At 31.8% G+C, this 26,832-nt stretch overlaps 1 protein-coding gene across 1 annotated transcript; it reads right to left on the bottom strand.

The window, feature by feature from the left end:
• Positions 1–1,386: 1,386 nt before the first annotated feature.
• LOC143255001 (ras-related protein Rab-8A-like) lies at positions 1,387–24,389 on the bottom strand. The gene is made up of 7 exons (XM_076509970.1): positions 24,216–24,389; positions 16,836–16,896; positions 15,148–15,208; positions 13,368–13,445; positions 12,795–12,884; positions 10,355–10,468; positions 1,387–7,484 (listed from the first exon to the last, which is right to left on the bottom strand). The coding sequence occupies exons 1-7, from the start codon at positions 24,337–24,339 to the stop codon at positions 7,386–7,388; spliced, it is 627 nt and encodes a 208-aa protein (XP_076366085.1). The 5' UTR covers positions 24,340–24,389; the 3' UTR covers positions 1,387–7,385.
• Positions 24,390–26,832: the final 2,443 nt, after the last annotated feature.

Below are 26,832 nucleotides of genomic sequence, written 5' to 3'. Positions count from 1 at the left end.
GGCACATATAGATAACAAAAATAATTATTAAAACAAAATTTTATGATACATAAGTCGAAGAACGTTTCCAAACATTCTCTCATAATTATATACATAGAGTACTTACTGTCGAGACATTCATTATACCAGTAATAATAGACGTAAAACAACAAACCTATCTAACTGTAAAAAACAAGCCCAAGAGATCGACACGTATAGTTAATGATACAATTGAAGTCTCTTTCCATTAAACAACTGCATAAACATGTATAGGATGTTTAAAGGTCAACACAATAATTAAGAATGTTTTAAAGAAGAAGGGTATTAATAAATCTTACTAAACATTAAATACCAAAAAACTACTAATTGAAGAGTTAAATATTATAATAGAACGTAATTACTTGTTTTTGAACATTATTAAAAGCGTGTTACCTGTCTTAATCTAGAGTGTAAATGAATGACAATATAAATTTAAATGTGAAAGGAGCCACAAGAAAGTGAATGGCCTTTCTATCAAAGCTAAGGCTGGAACACGTGGCATTAATAATGGTTTGAGCAATAAAGAATAGTTATCGTAAAATTCGTTTTATTTCTAAACTATTTCACTAAGCGCCTGTAAAAAGCAGTTAATTTGTTTTTTCGCGCAAAGCTACACGTTAGCCGTCCCCGGTTTAGCAGTGTAAGACAAGGGGGAAGGCGGCTAGTCATCACCACCCACCGCCAACTCTTGGGCTACTTTTTTTTACCAACGAATAGTGGGATTGATGGCACATTATAATGCCCCCACGACTGAAAGGGCGAGCATATTTGGTGTGACGGTGATTCGAACCCGCGACTCTCACATTACGAGGCGAGTACCTTATCCGCCTGGCCATGCCGAGCCAAGCAATTAATAACATTGGATATTACAGAACGTCGCATTTTTAAGCTTAGATATGTAATTTACAATTTTTAAACTTAATTTTAATCTGCAGTGTGTTATTTGAAAATAATATTTTGTTAATTTATATAGTTATATTACTTTAGTTTCACTTTGTTAAAAAAATAGATATCACCCCTAAGGTACTGAACGGCTGATCTGCGAATAACTAAGAATAGATTACATAATCTTTAAATCCTATATGAAAATAGGTTCAGTAGAGCGAGTAGAAAAACAAAAAACACCATACATCCACTAACTACTGAGTAAGTCGTACAATCGTGAACATAAAACAAGCTCATACTGTTGAAACTTTAGAAAATATTGTTAAACCGTCATCTATAACATTATATTAAAATCACCAAATGAAGTTTCAAATGAATTTTTTGTAATGTGACATTTCATTCCAATTCAGAGAGCTGACGGGCTATCCGAGGGTTATGCTCTTCCTCCAGTCACGAGCAAATAAACACACACACACAAAGGTGTCGAAGCTCATAGTTGTGTATATTTTCAAAGGAATGAACAATGGAATATTGACATTTAACCAAACTTGATTCATAAATGGAAGAACAATTACATTAATTTAGAAAAAAATACCACGTGACCATTTTTACACACCCTTTCACTCTATTAAATCAAACACGTGTATATGTACATATTCAAACACTTGGACAGTGTTCGATACGAACCGCCAAACCACCTTAATTTTAAAGCTATTAAATGGTAAAAAATATCCATTTTTCCTCACAATCACTTGATATATATATATATACTACTTATAAACGTTGTATTTTTCTCCTGAGCATCAAAACCTATATGTTAATACTCAAAGAATTCAAGTTTATTTTCAATCCTTTACGTCATCAACTTAGTTTAATTTGTTTTGAAATTCTCGCGAATCTACTCGAGTGCTGTCTCAGCTAGCCGCACCTAATTTAGTAGCGAAAAGCACTACCCACTACCAAACTTTTGGACTACTCTTTTTATCAACTAATAATAGGATTGACCCTCACATTATGATACCCCCCACGGCTGCAAGGGGCGAGACGTTGGATTACTTCGGTTTTTACTTAATATCTGTAATCATTTAGTTCTTTTCACGCAATACTACTCTCTTCTCATGTCCAAGATGTTTATTCGAACTTTTCATACACCTGGATCAAGACCTAAGCTTGAAGACGTTTTTCTCACCATAAAAAACATGTGAGGATTTGAAAACAAAATAATTTATTGTATTCTCAAGACGGCTGATATGGGTAATAAAAGATGATCTAGGAAGGTCGAAACGTCGTTCTGTACTTTATTTTAATTAAAGTGCTAATACCCATACCAGTCATCTTGATAATACATTTTTACTTCAATTGGGTTTCTCGTCATCACGAAAATGATTTATTATTTTCAAAAGCCTGACCAGTTTTCTTTTCAGATAATGATAAGCATAAGACCTTCCCCCGTCGTAAGTTTCTCAGACGTTTTGCATATAACGTGACATTAATTATGCAATTAAACTACAGTGAGAGCCATTACCATTATGATGAACAATGTTAGTATTGTACTGTTTTAAAAACATACTAGTGCATTTACGGTTTTATTGAACTAATGTTTTGTGTCTCTACGCGTAAAAAAAAATACTGCTCGCTCATGCTGATATTCAGCGAAATAACGACAAAATGTTGTTAAATAAGTCATCACATATCATGTCATTTCTGTCTCCCGCTGGTACAACAGTAATTCTAGCGATTTATAACGCTAAAATCAGGGGTCCGATTCCCACGGTGGATCCAGCAGATAGCCCGATGTGGCATTGCTATAAGAAAACACCCACACATTTCATTTCTTCTCTCACTTCCCAATGATGCAACCAATTTATTTATATAGAACTTATTTGAGCCTCTTACAGCCACAATGGGACCGGCGTTGCCAGGTGGTTAGGGTGTTCGAATCATAATCGAAAGGCCGCAGTTTCAAATCCCCGTCACACTAAACATGTACGCTCTTTGAGCCATGGGAGCATGTGACGGTCAATCCTACTATTCGTTGGTAAAAGAGTAGACCAAGAGTTGGCGGTGGGCGGTGGTGACTAGTTGCCTTCTCTCTAGTCTTAAGCTGCTAAATTGGCGACGGCTAGCGCAGATAGCCCTTGTGTATATTTGCGCGAAATTCATAAACAAACACACACAGCCACAGTAGTATGAATAATGGCAATAACTCATACTCGTTAATTTTAAACCATTTATATAAAACGGAGTGACAACAGAATATGATGGCTGTAGTTTTCATTTCTTCACAAAAGGTGAGATATATGCTTGTTTAAAACAACATTTTCTTTTACTTTTATATAGAGTTGTCATTTATACAGAACTTTGCGACTTTTTGAGTAGCTGAAATGAACCATCAGTTTTTTGAATGAATTTTTCATTATTCCGAATTTTGAGAAAAAAACAGATAAAATGCTGTTTATGTAACAATAAATTTTGTAATTGTCATAAAGGCTCGTTTTATAACAATTAGTTTGGTTTCATTACAATAAGTCAAATGTAAGAACAGTACTTTTAAAGTTATTTTTACTTTACATTCGCACAAATTAAGTCTCACTGAACAGTACTTTTAAAGTTATTTTTAGGTTTCATAAAATTAGTCAAATCTTATGTACAGTACTTATATGGTAGTTTATATGTTTTATTAACATAAGTTACGTTAATAAATATGGTAGTTTATATGTTTTATTAACATAAGTTACGTCTCACTAAACAGTACTTTTAAAATTATTTTTATCTTTCATTAAAATAAGTCAAATCTCATGTACAGTACTTTTAAAGTTATTTTTAGGTTTCATTGACATCAGTTAAAATCTCATGTGCAGTACTTTTAGTTATTTTTAGGTTTCGAATAATTAGTCAAATCTTATGTACAGTACTTATATGGTAGTTTATATGTTTTATTAACATAAGTTACGTTAATAAATATGGTAGTTTATATGTTTTATTAACATAAGTTACGTCTCACTAAACAGTACTTTTAAAATTATTTTTATCTTTCATTAAAATAAGTCAAATCTCATGTACAGTACTTTTAAAGTTATATTTAGGTTTCATAAAATAAGTCAAATATCACTGAACAGTACTTTTAAAGTTATTTTTAGGTTTCATTGACATCAGTTAAAATCTCATGTGCAGTACTTTTAGTTATTTTTAGGTTTCATTAACACAAGTTAAATTTCACTAAACAGTACTTTTCCAGTAATTTTTAGGTTCTATTTACATAAGTTAAGTCTCACTGAACAGTACTTTTAAAGTAATTTTTAGGTTATTAGCATAAGTTAAGTCTCACTGAACAATACTTTTACAGTTAATTTTAGTTTCATTAAAATAAGTCAAATCTCATGCACAGTAATTTTAAAGAAATTTTTAGGTTTATTAGCATAAGTTAAATATCACTTAACAGTACTTTTAAAGTAATTTTTAGGTTTCATTAAAATAAGTGAAATCTCATGTACAGTACTTTTAAGGTAATTTTTCGGTTTCATTAACATAAATTAAATATCTCTGGACAGTACTTTTAAAGTAATTTTTAGTTTACATTAGCATAAGTCAAGTCTCACTAAAGAGTACTTTTAAAGATGTTTTTAGGTTTTATTAACGTAAGTCATATCATTCAACGACATTTTTCAAACTATCTTTGATCTCAACCTTTAGTTGTAAAGTATTTTAAAATGTACTTGGTATGTAAGTCTGTCATACAATTAACAAGATAAATCAAATTCCTGAAAAGTATTAAAGTATTAAGTCTAAATAATTCACGTGTATTGGCAGAGAAGAATGGATGCGTAGGCTTAACGTTTAAACTTAAGTGTGTGAAACGAAAAAAACATGAAATTTATAAAAAAAATTGAAATAAATAAATAAATTGAGTTTAAATCACGAAAGGCCTTACATTGTTGTTACAGTCCGTATCTTAGGTGTTCAGTTTTATCTGATTAAATCAGTGGTTCCCAACCAGGGGTGCGAGATAACATTTGTTTTGACCACCTTCACCTTTATTCTTAAATAAATAATTACTGTGAGAGGTGCAAGAACATATAACAATTTTTTTAGGGGTGCGGGGCATAAAAAAGGTTGGGAACCACTGGATTAAACTGTAATAGTACATTTTTGACACACGTCATTGCCGTATTTTGGTTTGTACTGTATAAACGACAATATTCTATTCATTTCATGACATGATATTTACCCTAAACAACAACTACATTTTGGCCGAAATTTAAATATGACGGCGTCATACGTTGGCACAGTAGAACACAATTAGCCAGGCTGCTGCAGCTAAGAAAAAACAAACTTTTTTTAGAGTCTGTATTTAATTATAAGTTATAAATATCTTCAAACCTTTAGGCCTCAGACACACGAATAAATTTACACCTAACTCTCGGACTGATAAAATAATTAATTAGCAGAAAGGAAAGCAATAACATATAGAATCTTACATTCGTTTTTCAACAATCCATTTCGTTAATTTCTTCTGTTCCACACTTTATAAATAACTTTCTTATACCACGTTTTGGGCTGAATGTAAATACTAGATGCAAATTTTTGAAGACTGATTGTAATACGTTAGAAAAAATAACATCTACATTTTCCTAGAAGTTAAGTAAAACGTCATTAAAGCTTAAATGGTCATAGTAAATCAACGGCTAAGTTCTAATAAAATCGTCTATAACAACAGTAATATTCATTGTCCTTCTTATAACCGTTTTCACCAGACAATCGTCTTCTTTAGTTTACTTGTGGGTAACAAAAGGTATTGGTGTTCCTCACAGAACCTATGGACATAACATTTATTTACTGTACTTAGATTTACGCCTAACTCAAGTTATTAAGTTCTAAGTGTACAAACACATACAGACTTCTTGTGAAAACACAGTGATGCATTTCGAAAGTTTATTATTATTATTATGATTTTAAATAATAAATGGACTGAATAAGGGTGCTTGAATAAAATGTACGACTTATTGATAGGTTAAATATAAAGATAATTTTCTTATTGTAATCAAGAGTCCTTGCTCTGTAGTATTTTATTGTGAACTAGAGAAGGTTAATTTTAACGAGAAAAAATGAACATGCTCGAGTTACCTCGCGAAAACACATGCAAAAAAAAAAAGCTAGGTATTCCTTCAGTATTAATACGTCAACGAAATAGGTAAATCATATTAATTAATTTTCTAGATTCATAAAACTTTTAACATATTTTAACGAATCGTAGAAACATCAACTGTTTAGTTTTGTATTAGTGTCACTATAGAATGAGTGTCAAACGGTTGAAAACTTTATGTTGTAATATTTTAAGAGACCATTGCAAACAGATTATGAGAAAAATTGAAACCTTTAAACTCAAATACTTGATTTAACAAAAATCTTTATAATTTACCAAACTAATTAACCTAACAATATTACATTTGATTCGTAGTTTTGTTACGAAGTTATAAAGAACGTGTAATTTAGCTAAATAATTCGTTTTAGTTATTTAATCATACTTAGGATTTCTTTTTCTTATGTAATATTGATTTTTTATGATTTTTATGTTCAACCTTGGTCTTAAAATAGATTTAACTAGAATTTCATATGAAAAAGAAATACAGATTTAAGTATTTCCTAAACAAAGAAACAAGAGCTGAGTATTTCCTAAAAAAATTGAGTATTTCTTAAAAAAAAGAAATACATATTTGAATATTTTCTAAACAAAGAAATACGTATTTTGGATATTTTCTAAATAAAGAAATACATATTTGAGTATTTCCTAAACAAAGAAATACATATTTGAATACTTCCTAATAAAAGAAATATAGCTTTGAGTATTTCCTTAAAAAAGAAACACAGATTTGAGTATTTCCTAAAAAAAGATTTTGAGTATTCAGAGAAAGAAATACAGAGCTGAGTGTTTTAAAAAAAAACAGAAACTTCCATTTACCGTTTTTTCCGTTGTCTTTTAAATCCAATAAACTTTTTTGTCCTTCATTCAAAATATCAAACACTTTAGGGTTAATTTCTATTATAAACTATACTTGTTATTTTGATTTATATATTTTTATATAAATAGTAATTTGCCAACCAATGACACGAATGAAAAAAATGGAGCATGGTTAATGTTATAAAAAGTAAAGCAACACAATATGTACGGTGGCTGTGAAACAAACATTATTAATGTTATAAAAAGAATAGAATAAAGTAATAATTTCTACGGTCACAGTAAACAAACATGAAAATAAAACACATGACATATCGAAGTTTTTAGCCAATAAATATTTTGTTGGATAACATCAACCGAGAGTCTCAGCGTTTCCAAAGTCTGGTTCACTTTAAGCATCTATCAAATAAAAGTATTATATCATGACCTTAGAAGCTGTAAGAGAAATTCTCTCATAACATTGCGCAATAGCAACATTTTCACAGGATACCACGTGCATCTGCTAATACTTAGAACATACTACTTTTCAACAAGTACAGCGATAATTTCCTGTCGTTATTTGCTCAGCTTCAGTTACGTGACCTTTCTCCCACTGCTGCCTTTCTATTTCATCAAACTTACTGGCCTAGGGGTGGAGTAAGACAGTAAAAAGAAAAACACAATAATATTAATAATTATGCAACATTCATCCATCTGTCTTTCTTCTTACTATCTAATTATTTAACTGAAAAAAAAGGCGAGTCACCTGTACTGGCCTCGTTTTACACATCTCTTGCATAATATAATTAATAAAGAAATAACCTACAGGTATTATAAATACATTATATTGTTATCACAAACAACACGTATACAGGTACGTATAGAAAGTAGAAATAATATTAATTTGTTATCAAACATAATATACATATAAACTGAATATTGTATCATATAGCTATTACACACAGTATTTTTTATAGAAATTAGATATAACATTAAATTGTTATCACACCATTCGTTTTAAGCAAAAACCCTAATTCTTTGTCAAAACGACGTTTTTACATGTTACAGTCATCAGAAGAGTGTAATTATGGTTCAGACCTCAACATTTAGTACTATTATCAAGAAAATGGAAGCTTTATCTAACCATATTGTTGAAACAAGAAACTAAAAAATCTTTCACTTATGACTTTAATAAAGATTAGTTTGTGTCCCTTCAACAATTAAATATAGACAGATTAGTTAGTGTTCCTTTAACAATTAAATATAGACAGATTAGATAGTGTCCCTTTAACAATTAAATATAGACAGATTAGATAGTGTTCCTTTAACAATTAAATACAGACAGATTAGTTAGTGTCCCTTTAACAATTAAATACAGACAGATTAGTTAGTGTCCCTTTAACAATTAAATATAGACAGATTAGTTAGTGTTCCTTTAACAATTAAATATAGACAGATTAGTTAGTGTCCCTTTAACAATTAAGTATAGACAGATTAGATAGTGTTCCTTTAACAATTAAATACAGACAGATTAGTTAGTGTCCCTTTAACAATTAAATATAGACAGATTAGTTAGTGTCCCTTTAACAATTAAATATAGACAGATTAGGTAGTGTTCCTTTAACAATTAAATATAAAATTGTAAAACATAAACAATTTAAATGGAAGAGCGTTATAACAAGGTATATAAGTTTTTCGAAATTAATATTACTTGTTTGTTAAAAACGTTTAAAAACATTTTAATTTTTAAAAAATCGTGCACAGAATTGAATCTTACATCGAGTAGTAAACTTTAGGACTAGTTGTTTCTAATCTACACTGGTTAACTTATTTCTGTAAGTTTGACATTTACATTTTGAATATTATTATTTAAATAACACATCAGTAAATAGCAGTACATACTCCATTACCAACAATGGAAATTTCCACAGATCGCATTTTAAGAACTTATTGGATAAAGCAAAGAAAAATATATAAATCACACTACAATTCCTATATCCACTATCTAAGAGATTTTTAATCAACATCAGGGGCTATCAGGCCACCTAGGACACAATAAATAATCCATTATTTTATTTTTTAATGTACTTTTGCTTTAGACTAAGTGAGAGTTACTGACGATTTAGGCTCCGGCAAGGCCAAGCGGTTAAAACACTCGACTCAAATCCTCATCGCATCCAAACATGCTCGCCCTTTCAACCTTGGGGCGTTGTAATGTAACGGCCAATCCTACTTTTCTTTTGTAAAAGAATAGCCCAAGAGTTGGCGGTGGGTGGTGATGACTAACTGCCTTCCGTCTAGTCTTACACTGCAAAATTAGGGACGGCTAGGGCAGATAGCCCTCATCTGCCTTTACGCAAAATTCTAAACAAACCAACTGATAGATTACACACACTGTAATGTAAGACGCTGTTTATATTCTCAGTTTTAGCAAAAATGATTGTGTTGCGAACTAGAGTAACTGCAGCAGTTGTAATAATTGCGATATTATATCATTTATTTAAAATTAGAATTACAGTAAAAATTAATCGAACGTTGTTATTATTTATATATATTTAACACCAATTATTTATTAGTATAATTATTTCAATCTTAATTAAATTTACTATCATTAAACTTCAGGATAAAAGAGAAGGAAAGGAAGCAAAGCCACATCAATAGATAAACCTGTGAGTTCAAGAATAAGCTATTACTAAGGCGCCATCTGTTAAACACATGTTTAATTTTGGCATTTAAATGTTATTAATTTCTCAGTTGTTCTTGTCAGCAAATTATATCATAATTTTCTATCGTTAAGAGTTAACTAAAAATATCTGTAAGGGTAAGAAGAAAACAAAGTTATTTTCTTGGTCAATTTGGTTCATTCCCAATAATTTTGTTTATTTATGATGATGCGCAAATTTCGGTTTTCCAGATTCATTAGTATATGACTTATCGTATTAATTTTTCCTGGTTTAATGTAACGCTATTGGATTGAGATTACTGATGTACTAACACATAAGTCACGAACTTGACAATTAGACGAGTCATAAGAGGAGATTGGTTTGGTTTGTTTTGAATTTCGCGCAAAGCTACACAAGGGCCATCTGCGCTAGCCATCCCTAATTTTGCAGTATAAGATTAGAGGGAAAGCAGCTAGTCATCACCACCCACCGCCAACTCTTAGGCTACTCTTTTGCCAACGAATAGTGGGATTGACCGTTACATTAGAAAGACACCACGACACTCGGATTACGAGTCGAGTGTGTTAACCACCTGGCCATGCTAGGCCCATAAGAAGAGAACAAAGTTTGTTGTTAGAGCACGGCCTCTGATAGACTGACATCAACGTAATAGTTAAATGTTAACAGAACAGTTTACAAAGAATAACAAAAAAAAAACTTAAAATTTTCGTGTTTCAACGAAAAGGCAGCCTCTAAAGGTTCTTCGCGTGATTAATAAATGGTCGTTATAATATCTGCTCATGTCTCTTTATGACAGGATCACTAATTTAAGATGAACATTTGAATATCTTACCCTTCGTTCCCTTTCTTGTCGAACTAGTCTTGCTAACGCTAAGAAAGTCTCCTGTATATTAATGTTATGCTTACAACTGCACTCGAAAAACGGAATGGTGAAGCTGTCCGCTATCTGTAACGTAATAAACAAAAATTAATTTATAAATCTAATAAGGTTTTATAGGTGATGTTAGCTGTAGAACCTTCAATGGACACGTTACTGATCTACTGTAAGATTTACATACGGTTAAATATTGTTTTGGGCACGTGATTTGGGTTTTGTAACTGCTTAAATGGCAAGGCGTGGAACATTGGTTAACGAGCCTAGACTGTGAGCACGAGAATCCATGGTCAACGGGCCGTTGCCACAAAACACACTCCGCACTTTAGAACCCACTTAAGAGCTATATAAAATCCCAGTATTCGATCAGAGCATAAGATTTGGTAGTGAACAATGTTGATTAGCTGTCTTGTCTGTCAGTTCAAACTTAGGACGATTAGGCGTAGATGGTCTTAACAAAGCTTTGTGTAAACATTTGATAGGACAAAAATACTCAAAACGTAAACAAAAATCATAGGTATGTAGGTATTGTTTAGTTAACTGCTACAGCCGTTGTTTTAACAGTCTCCATCAGTTGCGCACCTAGGGTAGTGGGACCCATTATACATATATATATATATATATATACACACACATGTTTTCACTTTTATTAACTTTCAACTTATTAGTATATAACTGCTTACATCTCTGATATTATTAGTTTGTTCAAGAAATAATCTTCTGAAATTATGAGCCAAACGAGAAAACATCAGTAAGGTATAGTTAAGTTTGTTTTGGTTTGGTTGTTGTTAAACAGAATGCGGACTATCTGCGATCTGCCCACCGCGAGTATCAAAACTCGATTTTGAACCTGAAGACTTACTGCTAAGCCACTACGAAAGGTGATAGTTAAAACTGTCTGATCTGCGCTTTAGTAATTTTGTAATTCAGAACTTAGTAAGGTAACTTAATGCGGAAATAACACTAATACTGAATAATTGTTTATAATTTATATCTTAAATCTTGTATATATTGTGAACAGTGGTGTTCGTTTGTCTCCCGTTTGAAAAGCTGTGCACGCAGACAAAGCTCAACATTCACTTTTGAAATGACGACTGAACAGACATAAATAACGTTGATGCCAAATGTGATTTTGTAAGCAGAATATTCCAGGCTAAACTGTTGGTAATTAATCACACTATTATTTACATATCAAATATGATGTAATATAAAGAATTAAAATGGATATTTATTGTAAATTATTGTTGAACAGCTGTTAATATGAACTGAAGCACTCAACAATTAGTTTTCACGGTGGGGAGTGAAAGTGACTAACAGTGAAACCAAGAGTACAACATAATTAACATTTCTAAAGTCCTTGAAAAAGTTTAAACTGATAGATTATTTTAAACTTTTCTCACCATTGAAGACGGGTATTTTTGCTTGTAAAACAATAATTTGATTTACAATGTAATTCTAAGCCTAAATAATTTATGTTTTCGATGGAACAGCTTCATTAATGTTTTAAAATACGTTATCCAACAGTTATTTCTTTGTGCCTACTGATGAGATTGAACCCGAAATTTTAGCGTTATAAGCTCGGGCTTACCGTCGAACCATCAAGAAGGAATGCATGTCATAAATAATTAATGATAATTTATTTCCAATAAATGGATATGGAATCCTTACAACATACGTACTTGGTAGTGGTTATTAGTAGTACATGAAGATCATTCAAAGAATCTTTGATTTAGTAGGTTTGTTTGTTTTTATAGTAATAGAAATTATAAGACCAGATGTGTTATCGGAAAAACAAAACATGTGAGCGTATATAAAGATTAATTCACTATGGGAATGCGTAAAACATATTAAAAATAGATAAGAATGACGTATACAAGTTAGAACTGGATCAAGTAACAAAAATAGATAAGAATGACGTATACAAGCTAGAACTGGATCAAGTAACAAAAATAGATAAGAATGACGTATACAAGCTAGAACTGGATCAAGTAACAAAAATAGATAAGAATGACGTATACAAGCTAGAACTGGATCAAGTAACAAAAATAGATAAGAATGACTTATACAAGATAGAAGTGGATTAAGTAACAAAAATAGATAAGAATGACTTATACAAGATAGAACTGGATCAAGTAACAAAAATAGATAAGAATGACGTATACAAGTTAGAACTGGATCAAGTAACAAAAATAGATACGAATGACGTATACAAGCTAGAACTGGATCAAGTAACAAAAATAGATACGAATGACGTATACAAGCTAGAACTGGATCAAGTAACAAAAATAGATGAGAATGACTTATACAAAATAGAACTGGATTAAGTAACAAAAATAGATAAGAATGACGTATACAAGTTAGAACTGGATCAAGTAACAAAAATATATAATATACGTGCTTTTTCTCCTCTCTCCTTTTCAATCTGACGAAGATGTGAGGCATCACACTTATTTCCAACTAAAACTTTTGCGACATCTGGTGAGGCATTCTAGGTGAAACAAAAGAAAGTCTTAAAATTATCCAAGTAATTCAAATTCGCATTAAAATAAGTTATTGATATATAAAACAAACTACTGATATAATATCCAGTACGGAGATTATACAGTTCTAGGTATGTATTGTAAAGTCGGTTCATTGTTGTAATAATTCCAGTACTCTATTGATATATAAAACAAACTACTGATATTATATCCAGTACGGAGATTATACAGTTCTAGGTATGTATTGTAAAGTCAATTTATTGTTGTAATAATTCCAAGAGTTTTAATGCTTTATTCTAAGATTTCTAGACCTAAGCAAATTATCACTGTTATCTCAGGAAAGGCTATTTTATTCGTGTTACAAGCAAAATGCAGTGTGATATCTTTAACTCTGAACCCCCATACATTTTCTGTCTAGACTTATTAATTACGGAATTGAAAAAAATAAACTGAAAACGCCTGGTAACGAGAATAAGAAAATTAAGACATACCTCTTCAACATTACGGAACCAATAAGACAGATGATTGAAGGAATCCATGTTTGTGACGTCATACATTAGTATGATGCCCTGAAATGAACAAACAAAAAAAGCAACAAGGTTCACACGTGTTGCCATTATTAATTCTAACCAAAAGTCAGTTGTTTGATGGTTTGAAAAGAAAGCATAAAAAATTAATATAAAATGTGGTAGAAATTCACATCGGAATATGGGAAAGGCTTATGACCTATAAAAATTCATAACAGTGAAACGAAATAACAATTATATATATATTACTTTACAACCCTATTTCAATTAGCTAAGTAGAGACTGTATATTTTCATATGTTGAAAATATATATTCTTTGAAGTAATAATATATGTTCAAAACTTTATTAAGCATTAATTTTATTACCAACAAATATCTGGGCAAATTATTTAACAAATGTAAACGGTGTGATATTACTATGATTGTTGAGGACACGTAATAACTTGTTGAAAGAGCTAACATAATAAATACTTAACTGAAACACTTGTGCATTACCAACTCTTTTGTATTACTTAAAAGAAAACAAACAGATGAACTTAAAAATATTTCTATTTACATTACTATACACCTATTGTTACACCGGAGGATTACAATATACAAGGTCTATTAAAATGTATACACGATGTTCTAGATGTACACTGAATAAACACAGTATTAGGGATACATACGCGACATATGTGAAAGTGAATGACTTTTTTTGTGATCTTTACATATGTATATGCCATGTGAGATCCACAAGAAGTTACGAAAAAACGTTATTCGAATTTTATTAACACTTTGGGTTGGCATAGCCTGGAAATTAGGACAATAAATGTTGGTATAATGATTCATGTTATCAAGAGCCATCCATCTTTCCTCGGTTTAACGAACCACGTGTAAAGTCTACTTTAGTGACCTCTTGTGGTGATATCAGTAGAATATATCACTGTCCACCATTGGTTAAGTATCTGAACAGACATGCATTTGGAATACCTTCGCAGCTTTAATTATCAATTTGCGCTTAAAAGAATTCTATGAAAGGAGTATTTTATTGAGTTTATCTACTTTAGGTCGTTAATTTTACTCAACTATAAATATCAAGTATATACTACACGTTTTTAAACAAAACAAAAATAGTACCATACTTTTTACATAAAGAAATAAAATGGACAGAAATGAATTTTAAAATATTGGATTATTAATATTGGACAATTTTGTGAACTAAATTTGATATATCATTGATATACGGTACAACAACAGAGGATTCAATAATATGTTCATTCCTACCCTTGATCATTCTCACGACAGTAACCGTTGGTATGATAAATAAGTTAATTGTAACCGCCAGAATGTCAGTTATTCAGAAAGAAGAGAGCATCTTGCATTACTAAGAAGAAAGTAATTAGAAACGTCTATGATGACGACTTATTAATGTAATCAATTCTTTAGTAACCTACCAACATGGTGAATACAATAGTGAGTACTATTGTACGAAATATACCAGTGGCTTACAAATGTGTCAAATACACGAGTGATCTACCATTGTAATAAATACCCGTGTGACCTACCATTGTAATAAATACCCATGTGACTTATCATTGTGACAAATACGCTATTGACCCATCACTCATAAATACTCTAGTAACCTACCATTGTAATAAATACCCACGTGACCTATAAATGTCAAAAATACGTCAGTGACCTACCAATGTGCCAAATACTCAAATAATCTACGATCGAAGCCAAAAGTACCACAGCGACCTACCATTGCTCCTCTGTAATAAGCCGTTGTCAGAGTTCTGAATCTTTCTTGTCCAGCAGTGTCCCTAAAACAAAAAATGAAAAAACGTGAAATCATGTAGCGCACCTAGGAAATAATGAACAGGGATCTTTTAACTTATTGCATAATTATTTCATGTAAAAGGAAGCAAAGCTCTTGTAAAGACAAAAGATTCGATTTCACATTTATTGGCTACCTTTACAATTTTTATTTTGTAGTTAATACAGTTTGTGAAGGAGTAGTTGAGATAAGACATTGTTCTGATGTCGCTTTGCTGGAAATCTGATTTTTGTGAAATGAAATGTAAGAACAAACAAAATATAACACTTTGTGAAACATTCTACCAAACATTCTTCTCAGCCACCAAAGCGAATTATTTGACCAAAAATTGCCCTAAAATATCATTATTGTGAATTAACTAAAAAACGGTAATCATGAAAAAAAAACCCACTTCAAACGGTGCTTATGAAAACACTACAAATAATACTCATGAAAAGCTTTTGTTAGTGTAAGCTATGAGTTTGCTGATGAAATATTATGAAATGGTATTAACATATGATAGAAAAGTTGTTCAATTTAATCGACTATTGGAGAGAATGTTGGGTTTGTCTGTTATCATCTTAATAACTTAAAAACGTTCGGTATGTTCAATAGCGTTAGCACAATGTTGACACATTTTATGATGTTGTGTCCTGCTTACCGATGATGGTCTGGAGTAAATATTGTTGACTATTGTTGTGTTTTGATTATGGGTGATGGTCTGGAGTGAGTATTGTTAAGCATTGCTATGTCCTGCTTACTAATGATAGTCTGGTGTAAGTATTGTTAAATATTTATGTGTCCTATTTACAAATTTAATATTTTATTATGTGTTCATAAGGGGAAACATAGTCTAAGGGGTTAGTATTTCTGAAGTTAATCCGGGGATGTATGGTTCACGTTTCGTTGCTGCAAAATAAAATCATGCTTCACATTTTTAGGCCATGGATGCGTTATGAGAGTGACTATCAAATCCAGGTGATAGTATCGAGTAAGTAGTTTTGTGTTCCGCCTACTGATGCCAATGTATAATATTTGACAAGTTGCCTTAACTACAGTTGAATTAAGTTTAATTATTCTTTAGATAGAAAGCTTAATATTTAACTTAAAAACTTTCCAAAGCATATCACTGGCGTTATCAAGAATCTCAAGCTGAATTAAAAAGCAGATAAAGTTCTATACAAATCTTTTTTTTAGAAATGGTCAGGAACGGCGAATAGTTCTATATGCGCAACATTATGGATTTGATGCAATGATTCATATTTGCTCTTTATCTTTAAGTTCTAGTTTCATTTTTAATATAAAGCTTATGAGTAAAGTTCAAGCTTCATGAATGGTGAATCCCCACCATTATTTCAGTCCTACCTCCGCAGATACCTGTCCTACTAGAGTACATATATTATCTTACTCATTTTATACTCAATTTTCATTCGTCTTTCCTGAAGGCATGGCGTTAGTAGTGTTTCAATGTTTTCTTATAATATTTACTTTAAACCTTCGAAATCCCCTTTTTGTTAGTTGACCTACAGAAGTTACAAACTGTGTACATTGTATAAAATAGAAATTACTTATAAAGCATAGAAAACTTTCACAGTGAAGAGAAATGGTAGACAAAGGTTACTAGAAATACTTACCAAATCTGAAGCTTTACTGGCATACCATCTAAGTTAATAATTTTTTGTTTGAAGTCGATTCCTGCAAACATAAATATTTTGTACAAATACTACTGATTTTGATACTTAAACATTTCACATGAAAATCAACAAACTAAAAACCAACAGAAACAGAAAATGTTTTCAACAAAGCTGTTACTTAATACATAAATGGCCAGTTAACCGAGAAAGTTGTTTAGCCTAGATTAAAACTGTTTGGTATAATGTTTGTAAAGTTTACAAAATTATCTGTTAATGAGATGAACCACGCTTTGTCATTATATATTTGAAACGTTAGAGTACATTTATTTAAAAACTTTCCTGTCGATTTGTTTGTATTATACAACAAATTTGACATTTTATTATGTATTCATAAGGGCGAATATGGCCTAAGGGTTAGCATTTCTGAAGTTAATCCGCGAATGTGTGGTTCACGTTTTGTAACTACAAAATAAAATCATGCTTCGCATTTTAGGCCATGAATGCGTTATGAGAGTGACTATCAAATCCCTCCATTCAATTATAGTAACTCAAGAGTAGCGATGGATACCGATAAACGGTTGTCTTCCATCTAGTTTGGCAGTTAATGACGAAGGATGGATATATGCAGGTAACTGTTTGAGTAGTTTAACCCAAAAATTCTGAAAACAACAACAATAAAAAGAAAACGTGATGAGGTTCGCATTCCGTGAAAATACCGAGAAGTAGCAACTAAATTATGGATGTTCTACTTAAATCTATCTTTTTGCATGAATATCGTTAGCATTACACGGTATTTTCATGGATATAAACGCCTGTCTTGAAATTAGAACGATGTGAAACGTAATAACTGGTATAGGATATATCAAGCACTGGCTGTAGTGAAGTGCTTCGCGAGAAAAACAGTTTTGCTACAAATCTGCTGAATCTCGGAATTTTAACTGTTACACTCAGTTTCAAATATCTGTCTGCCCAATATTCCTTCTTATTAGATTAATGCGTTTACCTTATCGAAGTAGAATTTAATTTATTCGAACCAACAACTCAAACTACTTATATTTGATGTGTTAATAATGCTGAGCTTTTGCACATACATGTAACTATATATACAGTCCAGTTATTTAAATATTCTTAATGATCGTGATATCTGGCTAGTACTTCGAACAATTTACAAGAAGAGCAATGCTTGTCTCAGAAAGTTTCAACATTGAACTAAATTGTCTTGGAATTACAACCAATCTGGAGCTGTTAAGGTTTTTTTGATTTTCATTTTTATTCTATTTTTGTTATACACTTTGTTTGTGAGTATCTTTCATGTAGTAAATATAGTTAAAGTGTATTTTATGTTACAGTAAGACCTATTTTATAGACCAAACCAACACAACATCCGCGAAATTTTAAAACTGGTTTTAAAGAAAGCTTTTATCGCAATTTTCTCTTATGTTAATGGATCACAAAGAAATGCGACGTAATACACCAGTCATTAATCTTACAAACTTTCAGAAACTTACATTTTTATTAGTAATAGTAAATAACCAATGGGTGTATTGGGCTAAATATTCTTTTACAGTAAATGTTCATGATTTGTTGGTGATAAATTTGACAATTAACGAACAGCACGCACTCCATTTCTTTTTTAAAATAATACTTATATTTGAAACAAGTTAAACGTGTGCATAAAATTATTTACACTGGGAAGATCATAATCGTATGCTAAAAATATATATATATATATATAGTTCTCTCCTTCTTCATAATATTATACTTAAGCTAGCTTAATTGTTTTAGAATTCAATTAACAACCAAATTATTTCACTATTTGTTATCGCAATAGTATCTGCATCTAATTTATTTACGCTGTCGCGAGAGTTATTGCAGTTGTTCCTTGTATTTTCAACAATAGTTTACTTTTTAGCAAACTCCACACAGGCGGGTTAAATGAATTTTGAACACCATTTGACAAGATAAATTATTCTCCTTATCTCTTTTAACCTTTTAATTTCACTTTAACATACTAACCGTTAAGTCTTTCACTCTTACGATCGTTAATTTTGTGTATTTTAACTTTTCTATCACCGACCTTCTCTTTTCCTTGACTTTACTTTTAACTCCCTCTTGTTTCAGCTCGTCTCGTCTCAGCTATTTATACGTCTATCACTTAGGCCTTCTAGAAATCTTTACAGCCTTGATATCAATGGATTACAAACATAAAATAAATAGATAAATAATACTACGTACACTGTCCAGTATTTTATATATCAGGTATGCATTTTAAAACGTAAGGTGTATCACTGGGTACCAAAATTTCCTGATATATTGCCAATTTTTGTAGAACGTTAACTACGAATTTGAACACTGAAATAGGACATTTAGTACTAAAATGCTAAAAGTATTTTTCGTCTTTATTTATTGCCCCCCGCTAGTACAGCGGTATGTCTCCGCATTTACAACGCTAAAATCAGGGGTTCGATTCCCCTCGGTTGGCTGAGCAGATAGCCCTTTGTGGCTTTGCTATAAGAAAAACACCCAACTCTTTATTTATTTTTTAGGAATAAAAACTCGAAATTTTATGATCGTTAAAAAGTTTCAATTTCAGTTACATTTTCTGAAAAACTTCACCTTTTTCAGGCTGTTTTCTTTTTTACTTTTTTGTTATTTTGTTTTCCTTCTCTTTTTCATGAAAATAAATGACAATTATTTTATATTTCGTTGTATTTTGGGATGAATACTTATGCTGACTTTCCAACGAGTACATAATTCATAATGAAACACATTTTAACTCCGGATTTAGTTCCGTTACGTTATGAGAGAATCAGTGCGAAAATGTTTGGCTAATTATATTTTTTTCGGCTTACATAGCCTTGTGGGACTGAGAACAAATTTGTATCGCGGAGGTATACATTACGTGTTAATGTAAAAATATGATGTGTTAGAGATGACATGGCAAAGCATTTTCTTATTCTTAGCTACGCTACCTGACTGCAGAATTAATTAATTCTAATTAATTACATTAATTCTAATGACATTAATTAATGCAGAGTAATTACTTTAATCATTATTTTTAGAATTACACTTGAGGTCAATCAAAATAATAATAATATTAATAACTGATATGACGTTTGAAACTAAGAAAAGTAGTTTAACAGTCTGATTTGGAAATTTTGAAAAGGATAAGTAAGGTTAAATTGGGCCCTTAATATCTGAATTTTAAGATGATTTTTTTTCTAAATCTACACATGCAGTGAAAAATTATTGAAATATACTTAGTTTTTAATTCTATTTGTTCTGGTAAAGTTTATAAAAATATTTCTAGAAACCATTTATGTTAAGGTACAAAGGACTATATAATCTATCTATCTATATATATATATATATATAGCTATTCTTCTACATTAGAAATATTTCTTGAGTATCTATCGGCTTAAAAGTAAGGCGTAAATCAAATTCGATTAATCATACACAAAATTCTGCATGTTCCCAAACTGCTATTTACAAGTTTATTTTATCAAAAGGTCGCTACGTGCAGATAATTCTATGAACTAATATAACTAGGCATTTAAACCTACTATTCTTATTTATACTTCAATATAAAGTATTAAATGTGGTACAGTGATAGGAAATAGTAATAAAGGTTATATTTTGTTGGTTTTAAAGTAAGCTTTATTTGTAAAACTCTATAGACAGTTAAGAATATACAAAGGGCCAAGAAAGCATCTGTTGCAAGAGTATGGATGGCTAATTCAGTCTCTTTAAATTGAATAATAAGTGATATAAAATCGTTCTGCTGTTACTAAGTGTAGAAACAGGGAGGTGTAATGAAACTTCAAGAGAGTGGTTAGTGTACTCCCAATATCAACATCGGGTGGTTGAATACTTTGTCAAACTTTGACACGTTCTGCTAGCAGGTCTGTAAACAGAAATTACTTTGAAACCAACATGCACGCGTTAACAATAATTTTAGAACTCAACAAAGCACTGAACTGATAAACGAATGCTTTAGAAAATTACGTAGCAACCCTATTCGAAACTCAAAAAAATGAAACGTGTTCAAACATGTTTAATGAGTGTGCATTTTTTTTAAATATAAAAATGTGACTTTTCTATTAGCACAAAATTACGCAAACAACACTTTCAAAATTGGCTTTTGATGACACGTTGAAAATTATGATGTAACAGTTTTGCACTGGAAAAAGATTTTGTTAAATTTTAAAAGCACATACAGACTCGGATCCGTGTGAGTCGTTATTAATACGCCTTACAATTAAGCACATAATTGTTTTCTGCGTTTTTTTGTTTCTTTTTCTTCGTCCCCAGGTGGGGTTGTCGTAAGTCTACGGATTTATAACCCTAAAATCTAGGGTTCGATTCTCCGTGCCAGGAATATTACACAGCCCAATGTGGTTTTGCTTTACAATATACACAAATCTTATTTTCTATATTCACTTGCATTGATCGGACAGACAGACATTCTTTTTTTCCCGAATTTTGTTATTTTGTTTGTATATCATGTCAAAATTCGACAAAATTTGTGGAACTGTATTATTTCAAGTCACCATCTAAAACGGACAGTCTAGTTCGTGCTGGAAAAATTGTTTACAAAGCATTCTTGTGAAAAACATTCTCAGTATTTGCGCTTTCAAGAATATAAATCTTTAACCAATCAGATGATCGTACCCTGGATTAAGTCCCGTAAAAGCAGAAATTCGTTTTCAACACTGGTGTTGTTGTTTGTTTGTTTGTTTTTGAATTTCGCGCAAAGCTACTCGAGGGATATCTGCGCTAGCCGTCCCTAATTTATTAGCAGTGTAAGACTAGAGGGAAGGCAGCTAGTCATCACCACCCACCGCCAACTCTTGGGCTACTCTTTTACCAACGAATAGTGGAATTGACCGTCACATTATAACGCCCCCACGGCTGAAAGGGCGAGCATGTTTGGCGCAACGGGGATGCGAACCCGCGACCCTCAGATTACGAGTCGCACGCCTTAAAACGCTTGGCCATGCCGGGCCGTAGAACATGGTGAAGAAACAGCTAATAGCGAAGATGCTTTTGTTCGTTTTATAAGGTTTAGTGTAAGCGCTGTCTAAAAAACAACTAATAACACTAAAGGACGGAGAAAAGTAAAGACACAGGTAGCAGATAAAATGCTAGTTTTACGTTTTAAAGTAATTTGTATCCATAAAACTATATAAACAGTAAAACATGGTAAAGAACAAAGGAACATTAAGTAATAATTGTGCCTGTTGTTCAAAACTCTCTATATAAAACTATATAAACAGTAAAACATGGTAAAGAACAAAGGAACATTAAGTAATAATTGTGCCTGTTGTTCAAAACTCTCTATATAAAACTATATAAACAGTAAAACATGGTAAAGAACAAAGGAACATTTAGTAATAATTGTGCCTGTTGTTCAAAACTCTCTATATAAACAATAAAACATGGTAAAGAACAAAGGAACATTTATATGCAAAAACGGCTCGTTTGGGTTGAGAAAATAGGAACATTTAGTAATAATAGCGCATGTTATTCAAAATTCTCCATATAAAATTATATAAACAGTAAACACACGAAAGGTAAAGAAGCACTTAGTAACGAGAACATCCGTTGTTTAAGATAAGTTCTGTTTTTATGAAATTATTTCAGCCTGTTTCACTGTGGAAACATCTCTGAACACAGATATGGCAACAAAAAGAAAAAAAATATTCTGTTAACCAATTTCACACTGAAGCTTCCCCATATAAAAAGAAATTAATTATTTAAAGAAAGGTGAAAACTAAATAATTTAATCCTAAAGGACATCACAGTGAGAAAGATAGATACATGTAGGCATCAAGTCTATAATATTGAACCTTTGGTAAATAATTATAAAGTATATCTGATTTTTATGGCAGTATAAATTGAAAACCTAATATTGTGTTTGTTTGAAGTTAAACATAAAGCTACACAATGGGCTATCTGTGCTTCTTCTGCCCACCACGGGTGCCGTTGTATGTCTGCAGAAATATTGGGGGGGGGGGATATTTTATAAAGACAAAACCTGAAAAGTGCTCAAATACTCATTTACGATTAGGAAGAGAACATTTCAAAAAGCGAAGTGTCGGCTTCTGTCTAAAATTTCTTTCTTTTTTCACATAACATGATTTAGAAATTTTAATACTTCTCTCTCGTTATAAAAAAACTGTAAAGTTTAACATGATAATAACATAAAGCCCAGTATTTCATTCGATTTACTATTTGTCTCTAAGATAAACCGATTTCAGAGAATTTCACCCTTTATCAGTGATGATTATAAATGATTTTGTTTCTTTTAGAGCAAAAACACATTGGACCATGCATACGCTGTGTACACCGTAAATCGAATCCCAGATTTAAACGTTGTAGCTCCGTAAATTTACCGCTGCGGCACTCACCGGCACTATAAGATATTCACTTTTTTTTTCGATTTTTTTTTGATTTACCGACGAGGAGAGAAACTGATCCGACTGAATGTGGAATAATGATTAAAATGTTAATGAAGGTTTCATGTTCTTCTCAGTTTTCATGAAGGGAGATACATTACGTGTTCTGTCTGCTGAATGTTCCAGATTAATAAAATTAAATTAGTTGCATTAGTGTTATATATTATTGGAAACCTGTAAAAATATAGGTTCACTGGGCGAGTTAAAACACAACCTAAATATTATACACATTATTGAGGAAGATGTCTGAAACATATTAAATTTGAACACGTCATTCCATCGATCTAAAAATTGCCCGAGAAAAGTCTGTCATCACTTGTAAACCACTACATGATTTTATTATCACACTGTTGATTTTTTGTTGCTGTTAAGCCTAACGTAACCAGTAATTCTCAGTAAGGATAAGATAATTTCATCAAAACATTATCTCTATACAAAATAAATGTAAAATCCACAATGAAATTACTAACATTCACTCAGTAATCTTGTTCATAACCTTTGTTTTTAGAATATCGATTTACATTTACAATTAAAAGTATACGTGTTTGTTTTCAAAATGAACCCGCTGTTTCTCATATGAACAGTGGTTTGTATGTCAACATTAATCGGATATTAGAGTACCAGTTGGAAGATTTAAATTATACGTGTTTGCTTTAAGACTGAACGCACTGTTTCTCATAAGTCCCCTCCTGGTACAGCGGCAAGTCTATAGATTTACAATGCTAAAATCAGGGGTTCGATTCTCCTCAAAGGACTTAGCAGATAGCCTGATGTGGCTTTGCTATAAGAAAACACACACACACACACTTCTCGTGTAAACTGTGTTAACCAGACATATACGAACACTTGAAATGATTGGACAATAACTTTTGCGTTTAAAATAACTAAAAACAAATGAAGACACTCTGGTAACTTTACATACCTATTGTTGAAATGTAGGTGTCGTAGAATTTCTCGTCACAAAAGCGATGAACAATGCACGTTTTCCCTACGTTACTGTCCCCAAGAACCAAAATTTTGTAGGTTGCTGTAAAATCCACTGCCATCTTAACTACAGCGTTGTCAGAGCAAATCGATTCTGCACAGTGTGATGAAACGTTTCGACTGAGAGATTACATCACACATCAGGGCGCTTGCTAAAAGGTGAGACAGAAAGTCGACGTGTTTTCTTGAAATGGCCTTAGCAAATGCGACTTTATTGCAACAATGTTTTTTTCTGTCAAATATTAGACTGTGACAAATATCGAGAACAGTTTTTTTGTAAATCTGTGAAACATTAAGAGCTGCACCACATTTTGTATAAGAGACATAATAACACTCTCGACATTGAGGGAAAAATCGATTCTTTGAAAATATTACATATACATAGATTTGTAATTGCGTTTAAAAAACCCAACAGAAATATGATACAGAATACATTATTTCATGCTAAATATCCTAGTTTACTTATTCGATTTCCTTAGTGATTTAATTTAAATTAAAAATGTATCTAAAAAAACAAGAAAAATTTACACGCTGGAAAATGCCCTAACCGGATAAATCAGTGTTTTATTTGGAAATTTGTCGTCGTAAGTTAGGTAACATGCTCAGTCTTGTTTCTGGCTTTACACCTTTATAAACTGATAGTGTCACTAACTAGGCGTAATTTAATGACAGAGCATTAATTATAACTCTTACATTTAATTCAACTGCTCGTGATATCAAGTGAAGCCACTAAACTTTATGAGATGAAGCACATGAGTAAATGATCAGTTTTATCACATGTGTCTTTACACAGTAAACAAACCACAATAAACTTCTGGCAAAAGATGTATTATATTTTTTCTAACTACAGAGTGTTAACAAACGTTTTTTTAAGGAATAATAAGAAACGCTTTACCGGAGGCATATTAGAATTAATATACATGTTTCTAAGGGAGGAAAATAAACCTCTGGGTACAGATATATTAATGTTCATACGCATATACGTTTACAAGTAATAATAGTAAACCTCTGAGTACACATATATCAGTGTTAATACATGTTTCCAAGTGAGGATAATAAAACACTAACTCCACATTTATTTGTTATAGTACTTAAACATTTCCAAGTTAGGGTCTCTGAGTACAAGTACGTTATTTCTAATATTCATTTGTTTACACTAGATTTAAGGTACATAAACCAACTGATACTAAACAACTATATCATAAATTATAAAAGTAATTTATTTAAGTGTGATCTCGTGCATTAAAGAGTAGATATTAGGGCAAATAAATGGGACAGCTACAAATATATATTTAACAAGTTGTAATGTACACTTAAATGTAATTATATAAAAACTGCAATACAGACCTCGTAAAATAGCTAGTTAGAAATGTATTTAAGTAGTTTTTAGTGTACACTCAAACTGAGGATATTAGGCCTGGTAAACTAGCTAGCTAAAAATGCATCGAAGTAGTCTTAATATGCATTCAGATATGAAAGAGAAGATATTGGACCAGAGAAACAAGCTAGCTACAAATGTATCTAAGTAGTTCTAATATACATTCCAGTAAGCCTTTGATGACAAATGTCACTGTCGTTGGAAGGCTAACTGCTTTTTTTTTCCTTTCGCAAGTGCAAACTTTCAGTACTAAAAACCAAACAAATATTTGGCCAATAAAGGAAGGCTATGTATATGCCATCGAACATTGACCTGTACAAATGGTTCTGATATATATATTACCTTGATATGCTGATCAAGTCACATAATGACTGTTGTCTGCAAAATGACATCCGTTCTTTAGCTCATGGTTTGAGTTCAGACTTCAAATTAGAAACCAAATGACTATCAGCTCCCACAAGAAAAAAAACGTTTTCCAAAAATCCAATTTACGGTCTAGACGACTGTTCTCTTTCCAAGGCATGGCATGGCCAAGCATGTTAAGGCGTGCGACTCGTAATCTGAGGGTCGCGGGTTCTCATCCCCGACGCGCCAAACATGCTCTCCCTCCCAGCCGTGAGGGCGTTATAATGTGACGGTCAATCCCACTATTCGTTGGTAAAAGAGTAGCCCAAGAGTTGGCGGTGGGTGGTGATGACTTGCTGTATTCCCTCTAGTCTTACACTGCTAAATTAGGGACGGCTAGCATAGATAGCCCTCGAGTAGCTTTGTGCGAAATTCCAAAGCAAACAAACATATTATGTTGGTTTGTGATAGTACTTAGTTTCGAGCCTGTTGTTTTGATTGATGACCTTTAAATCTAATCTGGTCATTTATAGCTGTGTGTGTTTGTAATTAATGTTGTGGTTTCACTAATATACACCAATCATGGTTTAGCATATGTCACCCAAAACAAAATGCAGAATAAAGCTTAACCTGGTGTGTGTTTAAGGGTGTGAACTAACTGCTATGAACTAAGTTTGGTTTGATGTGAATTTCGCGCTAACTGTTCCTAGTATAGCAATGAAAGACAGCTGACCACCACCTTATAACGCACCCACCACTGAAAGGACGAATATATTCTAAAGACGGCTGGAAGATGACCTAAGAAGGTTGAAACATTGTTCTGTACTTTATA

The sequence above is a fragment of the Tachypleus tridentatus genome, chromosome 7, assembly GCF_004210375.1.
Source record: "Tachypleus tridentatus isolate NWPU-2018 chromosome 7, ASM421037v1, whole genome shotgun sequence".
Classification (NCBI taxonomy): domain Eukaryota; kingdom Metazoa; phylum Arthropoda; class Merostomata; order Xiphosura; family Limulidae; genus Tachypleus; species Tachypleus tridentatus.
Note: the sequence above shows the minus strand (reverse complement) of the source record. Positions and strands in the feature narration are given on the sequence as shown.

What these genes read in the sequence shown, in the direction of transcription:
- LOC143255001 (XM_076509970.1), bottom strand. Translation starts at nt 24,339, where the DNA reads ATGGCAGTGGATTTTACAGCAACCTACAAAATTTTGGTTCTTGGGGAC. An exon ending in CCAGTAAAGCTTCAGATTTG is followed by an intron (nt 15,209 to 16,835) that starts GTAAGTATTTCT and finishes TTTTTGTTTTAG; the next exon opens with GGACACTGCTGGACAAGAAA. An exon ending in AAAAGGAGAGAGGAGAAAAA is followed by an intron (nt 10,469 to 12,794) that starts GCACGTATATTA and finishes ATTACGTTACAG; the next exon opens with ATAGCGGACAGCTTCACCAT.